This window comes from Neophocaena asiaeorientalis, unplaced genomic scaffold (genome assembly GCF_003031525.2).
Source record: "Neophocaena asiaeorientalis asiaeorientalis breed wild unplaced genomic scaffold, Neophocaena_asiaeorientalis_V1.1 scaffold116, whole genome shotgun sequence".
Taxonomy (NCBI): Eukaryota; Metazoa; Chordata; class Mammalia; order Artiodactyla; family Phocoenidae; genus Neophocaena; species Neophocaena asiaeorientalis.
The window spans coordinates 12214611-12224793 of NW_020174561.1; the positions used below are offsets into that span (position 1 = coordinate 12214611).

At 36.0% G+C, this 10183-nt stretch overlaps 1 protein-coding gene and 1 non-coding gene across 2 annotated transcripts in view; one reads left to right on the plus strand and one right to left on the minus strand.

Moving 5' to 3' along the window:
- IFRD1 (interferon related developmental regulator 1) overlaps positions 1–10183 on the minus strand; it is a 30851-nt gene continuing 20668 nt past the window's right edge. The window contains exons 9-12 of the mRNA XM_024757812.1: positions 3373–3507; positions 2745–2873; positions 2196–2291; positions 1–318 (exon numbers count right to left, since the gene is read on the minus strand). Coding sequence (XP_024613580.1) covers positions 229–318; positions 2196–2291; positions 2745–2873; positions 3373–3507 — 450 coding nt within the window. The 3' untranslated portion in view covers positions 1–228. The remainder of the gene's footprint in view (positions 319–2195; positions 2292–2744; positions 2874–3372; positions 3508–10183) is intronic.
- Positions 8200–8306, plus strand: LOC112408263 (U6 spliceosomal RNA). The gene has a single exon (XR_003004910.1). It is a non-coding gene; the product is annotated as a U6 spliceosomal RNA (small nuclear RNA).

The window sequence follows — 10183 nt, forward strand, 5'->3', positions numbered from 1 at the left end:
CACACACTACAAACACTTTATTCATGTTTACTGATTATATATACAGAGAATATTCAATAACCAGAACTCACCAGTTGCAATACTACACATTAAATTATAATATAACCCCTACTACAAAAGCTATCTGTTGACCCAAGATAAAAAACTGTCTCTAGAGTTTAAATACATTAGAAATTTTTTTTTTTTTTAAAAAGGGAAATTAGAAAGTGGTCTTCAAATGCTAAAAGCCTAGAAGAATTCTCCAACATCTGCTCTCTTATCTCGACATTTGCTTCGAGCTTTTGTTCGAGCTTTGAAGGCGGCAGAATTATATAAATGCTGAAATGAAGAAAAGGAAAATACAGGTGAGCCACTAAGGCTTCAGATATTCTTATAAAGTTAAAAAAAAAAGATAAATAAAAAAATCACAAAGGAAAGAAATGAACTAATTTGACTCTAGAAATATTTTAAATGTATAAGACAGACACAAAGAATGAGGGGGAAAATTAACACATTATAGTTCATGGCTATTCTATATGAAAAAAAACACCCAAACATGTAAAATACCAAGAAAATTCCAGCCAAAAAAATTTTTTTAAGTATATAAACATCTATTCTGATCAAGGAAAAGACAAATCATGAATTAATGTGAACAAAATACTCAACTTTGCTGTTAATTAAAATAATAAGGGAAAAAATAAATAAATAAATAAATAAATAAAATAATAAGGGAAACTATCATAAGGTTTCATTCAAACTAACAAATTTTTTAAATTATAAAACCCAATGCTGTCAAATATGTGTGTAATAGCTACATGCTTTCATTCACCACTGAAAATAATTAAAAATGATAGAATTATTTTGGAAGGTAATTTGGCAATGCATATCAAAAAATCATAATCAAGCCCTGTAGCCCCATGCAAGGATTTCTTCCAAGAAATAATTCAAAAGAGAAATTATGTAAAAATATTAGTATTTATTCAAAACAGTTTTAAAATACCCAACAATTATATGGCTATCAAAATGATTAAATGTAAAGATTCTTTACAATATACAATTAAACAATTCAGACCCACTAGGATGGCTATAATTTAAAACAAAAATAAAACCAAGAAAGTGTTGGTAGGGATGTCAAAATTTGAACTATACTGCTAGTGGGAATGCAAAATGCACTACAGTCACTGTAGAAAACAGTTTGGTGGTTCCTTAAAAAGTTAAACACAGAATTACCACGTGACCAAGCAACTCCACTCCTAGGCATACAACTAAAAGAATCAAAAACAGGTGCTCTAACAAAAACTTGTACATATATGTTCATAGCAGCACGATTTAAAAGGGCCAAAAAGTGGAAACAAGCCAAATGTCCACCAACTAACGGATAAACATGTGGCATATCCACACAATGAAGGATTATTTGGCCACAAAAAGGACTAAAGTAATGACACGCTACAACATGGATGAACCTTGGCAACATTATGCTAAATGAAAAAACCAGTCACAAAAGGTCACATTATATGATTCTATGTATATGAAATATCCAGAATAGGTAAATCCATAGATAGAATGCACATTAGTGACTGTCAGCAGCTGCGGGGAGAAGAGGGGAAGGGAATGGAGAATGAATACCTAATGGACATAAGGTTCCTTTTGAGGTGGTGAAAATGTCTGGAAAGTAGATAGTGGTGACAGTTGTGCAACACTGTAAGCGTACTAAATGCCACTGAACCGCACCGTGTAGAATAGTTCTTTATGTTATGTGAATTTTACCTTAGTAAAAAAAATAAAAAATAAGGGTTTTTGAAATGTTAAATAAAAATATTAACCACTATTTAATGTTACAAACTCTCTGAGCACATTTGTTTCCTCATTTGTAAAATGAATCTGGTACTAAGTTTAGGCTCAGTTATCTGATACGAAAGAAGCACTGTGTAAATATTTATCCTTAACTAGATAAACTTCATAAGCAAAAGGAAGCAAAAGATAAAAATAGCTTCTATGTTAACAGGATTATGGATAAAAATTTTTCATCATAACCCTCCATACTCTAAATGCAGTGAAGTTTCTATACTTTTAGTCCAGCTACTCTGTGTCCGAAACATCATGAGAACTAAAATCTCACAGACATAGCTAAATACCTATCACCTGGCAGAATCAAAGCTTTGGCTCCACTTTTCTTCTGTGCATTTAGTTCTATTGAAAACAAAAACCAAACCTACCCTTTCAAAACGAGAAATCTTCATTGTTTTAAGTGTTGCAGCATCAAGCATCACGGGGGGTCCAAGTTCAAAAACATTGCGAAGGAATTCATTTGACTTAAATAAAAGAGAAAGGCAATAAGTCTCAGTATTAAATATCAGCTCTTTTTTTTTAACTACATAAAGTGAAATCTGGTTAACAGAAGTTATGTAGAGCTTATAAATATGAATGTAAGTCATTTATTTTCTTTCTGTTTCTCGTAAGACCAAATGGTTTTCCAATGCCTTGAATTCAAGAAAGCTATGTCAAACTATCTGCTTCCCTACAAAGATAACAAGTGTTCCAACAGCTATACAGATGCTCCACTAGGCTTACACAATACAAAAACAAAAAGAAGAGTTTCATATTTATTAAATTTAACTTTCAAAAATAAACTTGCTATTTTGCACATCATATGCTGAAAACATTCTGTATATTCAAACTAACTTCAAAAGCCAGTTAAGTAAGGTAGATTTAAAATTCCTCCCTAATTTAAAAGCAAACATACAGAAAGGATGTCACCCACTCACCTGCAAGTGGTACTGCATCCCTGATCCAAGAACCTCCTTAAAGATGTCATATGTATGTTTTTTGACCCAGCAATCAATATACATGCGTTCAGGACCAAATTTAACAGTTTCTGTTGGAAAATCCCGTTCCTGGCCAATAGAAGAACAACAATTGTAAGAGGAACCAAAATGATCTAAAGAGATCCTACATAAACACAATTTCTAAATAGACATGTATATGTTGAAATGAATAATGTGGTTTAAACCAATACCTCCATCCCTGAAATATGAATAGACTAGAAAGTGGAAGTACTATGCCACATATAAGGGTGTAGAATTTGCCTAGTTGTGGTAGACTTAAAGACACAACTAAGTTTGGATAAATATTAATGGCAAAACCACCTTGTTGTGAATGTTTTTAAATTTCAAAAGCACTCAACAAACTTGGTGAAAAGTCAGATATTTGTACTGGTCTAGGATTGGCAGGGGCGGAGGGAGGGGAGGTTACAGGACAAATCAGAAAGACAAGATATCCTCACAAGCCAGTGGTGAAATTGGGGGAAGCAGAAATCTAGGAAAGGTAGGGAAGATAAATGGGGTTTACAGACCAACCACCAAGGAGTATCTATTACAGCATTAAGTGGCCTACCTCTACTGCCCTAAGGATGTCTCTGAACACCGACCGCTGCTTTCTCTTGTCCACTTTGGCCCGGTGCTTATTTCCATCTGTAGCCAAAGCCCTAAGCATCTGAGTCAAAGACTCCATGTCTTCGTAAAAAAAGTCCTGGTCAAAAAAAAAAATTTGGTTTTGTTTGTAGTTTGTTGTTTCTTTCCCCCCACCCTCTTCTAGAATTAACAAGAAACAGTCCACCTTGGAAATATCCAACAGGGTTACACAGAGCAACGCAAATCTTTGAGCTATTTAGAGATCTTCGCACAGATACACACATAAACACTCATTGTCATGCAAAAATTCAATCCAGAAATGTTGCCTACAAGATGATACACTACCACCAAACAATGAACATTCCTCTTCCAAGTATAACCAGATGCATTCAACCAATGCTTACTGTGTTCCTACTGTATTCAAGACATTACTGGGATTTCCAAGTTCAGTGATAGCCAGATACACATAAACCAATACAGCTTCTATCCCCTGGCTCCCTAGTCCCCAAAGCACATATTCCCAGAATTCCAAATATTCTTAAAGGGCAAGCTATCAGTAATGCTTTTTAAAGCACCTAATTTCTAATTTATTGGCCATATTTCAAATAAGCAACCGAGTATTTACATCAGGTGCACAACTCAAGTGATTAAATTATTTAAGAAAGGAAGATATTTTAATCCCTTTTGGAGGGAAGCCACAAAATGTATTACTATTTGCTATGACCTTAAGTTAACTATGGGCTTCCTTTTTACAGTTTAAGTGGCTATACTTTGAAAGTCTCTTTATTTTGGGTGTTTTTACTCCCTGATTAAATTTTACAACCACATTAAACTAAAAGATTATTCCAAGTTCTTTAGCTGACCAAAACTAGAGCAGACACGCATGGAAGCCAGAATGTGACCCATCTCCAGTTCTAGTTATTAATGCCTATTTAACATTTTTTGCATTGGTGGTAACAATCACTTAACTTATTCTATTAAAACAAGGAGCTCAGACTTCCCTGGTGGCGCAGTGGGTAAGAATCCGCCTGCCAATGCAGGGGACCACAGGTTCGATCCCTGGTCCGGGAAGATCCCTCATGCCATGGAGCAACTAAGCCCATGCACCACAACTACTGAGCCTGTGCTCTAGAGCCCGAGAGCCATAACTACTGAGCGTGCACACCACAACTACTGAAGCCCGCACACCCTAGAGCCCGTGCACTCTAGGGCCCGCATGCCACAACTACTGAGCCCGTATACTGCACCTACTAAAGCCCGTGCACCTACAGCTCATGCTCCTCAACAAGAGAAGCCACCGCAATGAGAAGCCCATGCACCACAACGAAGAGGAGCCCCCGTTCGCCGAAACTAGAGAAAGCCCACATGCAGCAACAAAGACCCAACGCAGCCAAAGATAAAAAAATAAAATAAGCAGCTCTTATTCTAGGCATTCTTCACACTGTATACATAATTGTTCAATCTCAAAAAATATAAATATAATTTCTTTTCACGTCTAAAATGAAAAACATTATTACACTCATGGAAAATAAGCTTGAAATTAACACATTCTTTTTTTTTTAATTAATTAATTAATTTTTGGCTGCGTTGGGTCTTCGTTGTTGTGCGCAGGCTTTCTCTAGTTGTGGCGAGCAGGAGCTACTCTTTGTTGCAGTGCCCGGGCTTCTTGTTGCGGTGGCTTCTCTTGTTGTGGAGCACAGGCTCTAGGTGCGCAGGCTCAGTAGTTGTGGCTCACGGGCTTAGTTGCTCCGCGGCACGTAGGATCTTCCCGGACCATGGCTCGAACCCACGTCCCCTGAATTGGCAGGCAGATTCTTAACCACTATGACCAGGGAAGCCCCAGATATTCTTAATTTAAAGTATTTTCTCATTGTCAGTATTTTAGAGATTGTATATCCTTAACTGTTCTAACAAATGTTTTCTTCAAATGTTCTGATTCAACTTCCTATGTCTGAGTTAGCTGGAAATAACACCTGTCAAGAAGATTTTCATCTGGAAAAGCAGGTACCAAAGCTGATAAGATGTTATTAAAACAGTCCAATGATACTTTGATCTGTATATTTAAATTCCAATAAATTTGATTCCATCATAAAAAAACAGGAATCATTTTACTGCTAGAAACAAATACATTCCAAGGACTAGAAGTTCTCTACTCATTTCATTGACTACTTGTTCTTTTGTATTATTCTCAAAAATAAAATTTATGGAAGATTTAAAAAAATATATATGGGAGAATACACCAAAAATTAACAAGACTTTATGCATTACCTTAATTTGTTCTAAGAACTGGGAACTACTGCTAGTGGTCTCAACAATCTTACCTCCCAGCATACATCTGGCCATGTCTAAAGACATTTTTGGTTATCATCATCTGCCAGGAGGTGCTACTGGCCTCTAATGAGTAGAAGCTAGGGAAGCTGCTAAACATCCTGAAATGTACAAGACAGCGCCCCCTCCAACAACAAAAATTATCCAGCCCAACATATCAACAGTGCTGAAGTTGAGAAACTCCATGGTAAATAATCTTAGCAATCAATAAAACTCAATCTAGTTTACAGAGTCTGAACCATTGAGCAGAATATAGTACTTATGAAAATAAATATTAAGTACTGTAGGGAAATGTCTCCATAAAGTGCCTGTGCTTTAAAAAGAAAGAAAACATAAAAATATAACAAAAATAGTCCATAAACAGCATCCAAAAGCCAATTTACTGAAGTTTGGGATAAATGCAGAGTAAAACTTCACACTCAGGAACAAATGAAAAATGGGCTCCTAGAGGGACAAATACCTAACTCTTATCAATAATGAAAAGAAAATTGCATGGTCATTGCCACACAACGGGGTCAAAAGTCCTAGATGAGAACCTCAAGCCTACTACTCACTACACCAAGTTTTAAAAGTTACAAATCTGTTTCATCACCTGTAAAATGAAAATATCCACCCTCCCACCACATGATAGTTTTAAGGATTAAATAAGACAGGAAATATAAATTTGCCCAATAAATTATGAAGCATGAACTATTACATCAGTATTCTAGATTTAGAGGAATTTACATAGAATTGGACTTTTAAAAAATCAGTGTAGTAATTTCAGCTATATGAGGAAGTTTATTGTCATACAAAACAGGTTTTGCAGTCAGAACATCTATGTTTGAATCACAAACATCCATTACTTAGACATATATAACCTTGGGCATAATTACATTAGCAATCTGTGTCTCAGGTCCTCTGATATAAAAAGGGGATAGTTAATACCACCCACATCTCACAGGTTTATTTAAGGCCTAAGTAAAATATATTTATATATTCTAAAAATATATAAAACACAGTACATAGACATCCATTATGCTACAGCTCTTTTATGATATAGCCTGTTTCAGTATAACAATATAAATGCTTCAAACAGGTCGGCTAAAGATAATTATTTCATACTAAAATGACTATAAGTTAAATGGTTTCAAAGGCTGAGTGGCATTAGAATGAAATGAAACCACAGAAAACTTTTAGAAGAGTTTAAATACACAGGATGAGATGCTTAAGGTCACAAAAATCACCCCCCAAACTACTATTTCTATACAGAAGTTACTGGAGCACTGACTGTAAACAAAATGAAATAAGCTGGATCTTGCACAGCTGTCCTATGTATTAAAAAATAATCCTAACAGGGAAGCCTAACATTAAAACAGAATTTGATCTCTCCTCACTTCACTGCAAAGTGATGACTACTATTTCTAGAATGGTTTTATCTGACTCTACGCAACTACAAAGACTTTTATTCTTTTCATTCCCTGCTAATTGAGGCAGAATGTCTCCATCAGGGTATGGAGACATGTTTACATGAGTCAGTTATCCTATAAACAAAGGTAAGAAATGAGAAGCACGTGGGGTTGTCCTTTCTGGAAATATAAAATCTAAGTGATTTAAGGCCTGGGGAGTGTGTTGTGAGTCTTCAAATTTTCTTTTCTTTGTTTCTGCTCTGTCTCTGTGTCCTGAAGCACTTCCCCTGTCAGCTTAGGTGGGGGATAGAGCAGGGAAAATTAGGGAAGGTTTGACTATACTATATTTTGATATATCTCCCTGAATCAGCATATCACATGGACCTCAGACCTATAATTCCACTCACTAAATAGTCCTTGTCTTAGTTTAAGTTACCCTAGAGAGCTCCTAAAAGGCCACTACTAGAGTACTAGTAAGAGGGAGGTAATACATGATTCAGTTAATAGTGCAGGAACTGCTACCACTTACACTGTACTTGGCATGTGTTCCCAAGAACCATATTAGGTAGTGACTATTATTATCTCCATTGTAAAGATATGGATACTGAGGCATAGAGAAGTTGCCCAACATCATCAGGTAATAAGGGTGGAAGACAAAATTTGAACCCAGGCACAGCAGCTCCTAAGTACGCTCTTTACCTGCTTGGTTACATGGCAGACACACAAAGTAAACTAAGGGAGCTCTCAAAAACGAAGGAGTACTAATTCTTCATATCAACTTTGAACAAATAGCTATTATTAATATTTCACCAACTCATTCTTTAAAACCCAACCTAAAAGCCAGCTCTTCAGAGAGAATTTTACTAAGTCTCCCAGGCTGATTTCATCACATAGCTAGATTTCCAGGTTAATAATAACACAAAATAATTAATGTTAGCAAAAGGTTCTGAATAATTTGATGCCACACTTGTGCTACAAAAACCTAATTTAAATCAACCTATGGTTTAACTAATTTTTTTGAACACCTTGTAACCACACTAACCCACCAGCAGACACTCCCCTCCTTTCAAAAAACTTAACAAAAATAGCAAAGAGTGCTCATTTCGGCAGCACATACACTAAAATTGGAACGATACAGAGAAGATTAGCATGGCCCCTGCACAAGGATGACATGCAAATTCGTGAAGCATTCCATATTTTAAATCATAAAGATCAGATCAGAAATAAATGAAAAAAAATGAAGGAAATGATAGCAAAGATCAATAAAACTAAAAGCTGGTTCTTTGAGAAAATAAACAAAATTGATAAACCATTAGCCAGACTCAACAAGAAAAGAAGGGAGAAGACTCAAATCAATAGAATTAGAAATGAAAAAGGAGAGGGAACAACTGACACTGCAGAAATACAAAGGATCATGAGAGATTACTACAAGCAACTACATGCCAATAAAATGGACAACCTGGAAGAAATGGACAAATTCTTAGAAAATTACAACCTTCCAAGACTGAACCAGGAAGAAATAGAAAATATAAACAGACCAATCACAAGCACTGAAGTTGAGACTGTGATGAAAAATCTTCCAACAAATGAAAGCTCAGAACCCAATGGCTTCAAAGGCGAAATCTATAAAACATTTAGAGAAGAGCTAACACCTATGCTTCTCAAAATCTTCCAAAATAAAGCAGAGGGAGGAACACACCCAAACTCATTCTGTGAGGCCACCATCACCTTGATACCAAAACCAGACAAGGATGTCACAAAGAAAGAAAACTACAGGCCAGTATCACTGATGAACATAGATGCAAAAATCCTCAACAAAATACCAGCAAACAGAATCCAACAGCACATTAAAAGGATCATACACTATGATCAAGTGGGGTTTATCCCAGGAGTGCAAGGATTCTTCAATATACGCAAATCAATCAATGTGATACACCATATTAACAACTTGAAGAAGAAAAACCATATGATCATCTCAATAGATGCAGAGAAAGCTTTCGACAAAATTCAACACCCATTTATGATAAAAATCCTCCATAAAATAGGCACAGAGGGAACTTTCCTCAACATAATAAAGGCCATATATGACAAGCCCACAGCCAACATAATCTCTTGCATTCCTATACACTAATGATGAAAAATCTGAAAGTAAAATTAAGAAAACACTCCCATTTACCATTGCAACAAAAAGAATAAAATATCTAGGAATAAACCTACCTAAGGAGACAAAAGACCTGTATGCAGAAAATTATAAGACACTGTTCAAAGAAATTAAAGGTGATACAAATAGATGGAGAGATACACCATGTTCTTGGATGGGAAGAATCAACATTGTGAAAATGACTATACTTCCCAAAGCAATCTATAGATTCAGTGCAATCCCTATCAAACTACCACTGGCATTTTTCACAGAACTAGAACAAAAAATTTCACAATTTCTATGGAAACACAAAGACCTTGAGAAAGAAAAACGGAGCTGGAGGAATCAGGCTCCCTGACTTCAGACTATACTACTAGGCTACAGTAAACAAGACAGTATGGTACTGGCACAAAACAGAAATATAGATCAATGGAACAGGATAGAAAGCCGAGAGATAAACCCACGCACATATGGTCACCTTATCTTTGATAAACAAGCCAAGACTATACAAAGGAGAAAAGACAGCCTCTTCAATAAGTGGTGCTGGGAAAACTGGACAGCTACATGTACAAGAATGAAATTAGAACACTCCCTAACACCATACACAGAAATAATACTCAGCCATAAAAAGGAACGAAACGGAGTTATTTGTAGTGAGGTGGATGGACCTAGAGACTGTCATAGAGTGAAGTAAGTCAGAAAGAGAAAAACAAATACCATACGCTAACACATATATATGGAATCTAAAAAAAAAAGAAGAAAAAAAAAAGAAAATGGTCCAAAGAACCTAGGGGCAAGACAGGAGTAAGGATGCAGACCTACTAGAGAATGGACTTGAGGGTACAGGGAGGGGGAAGGGTAAGCTGGGACAAAGTGACAGAGTGGCATGGACACATATACACTACCAAACGTAAAACAGATAGCTAGTGGGAAGCAGC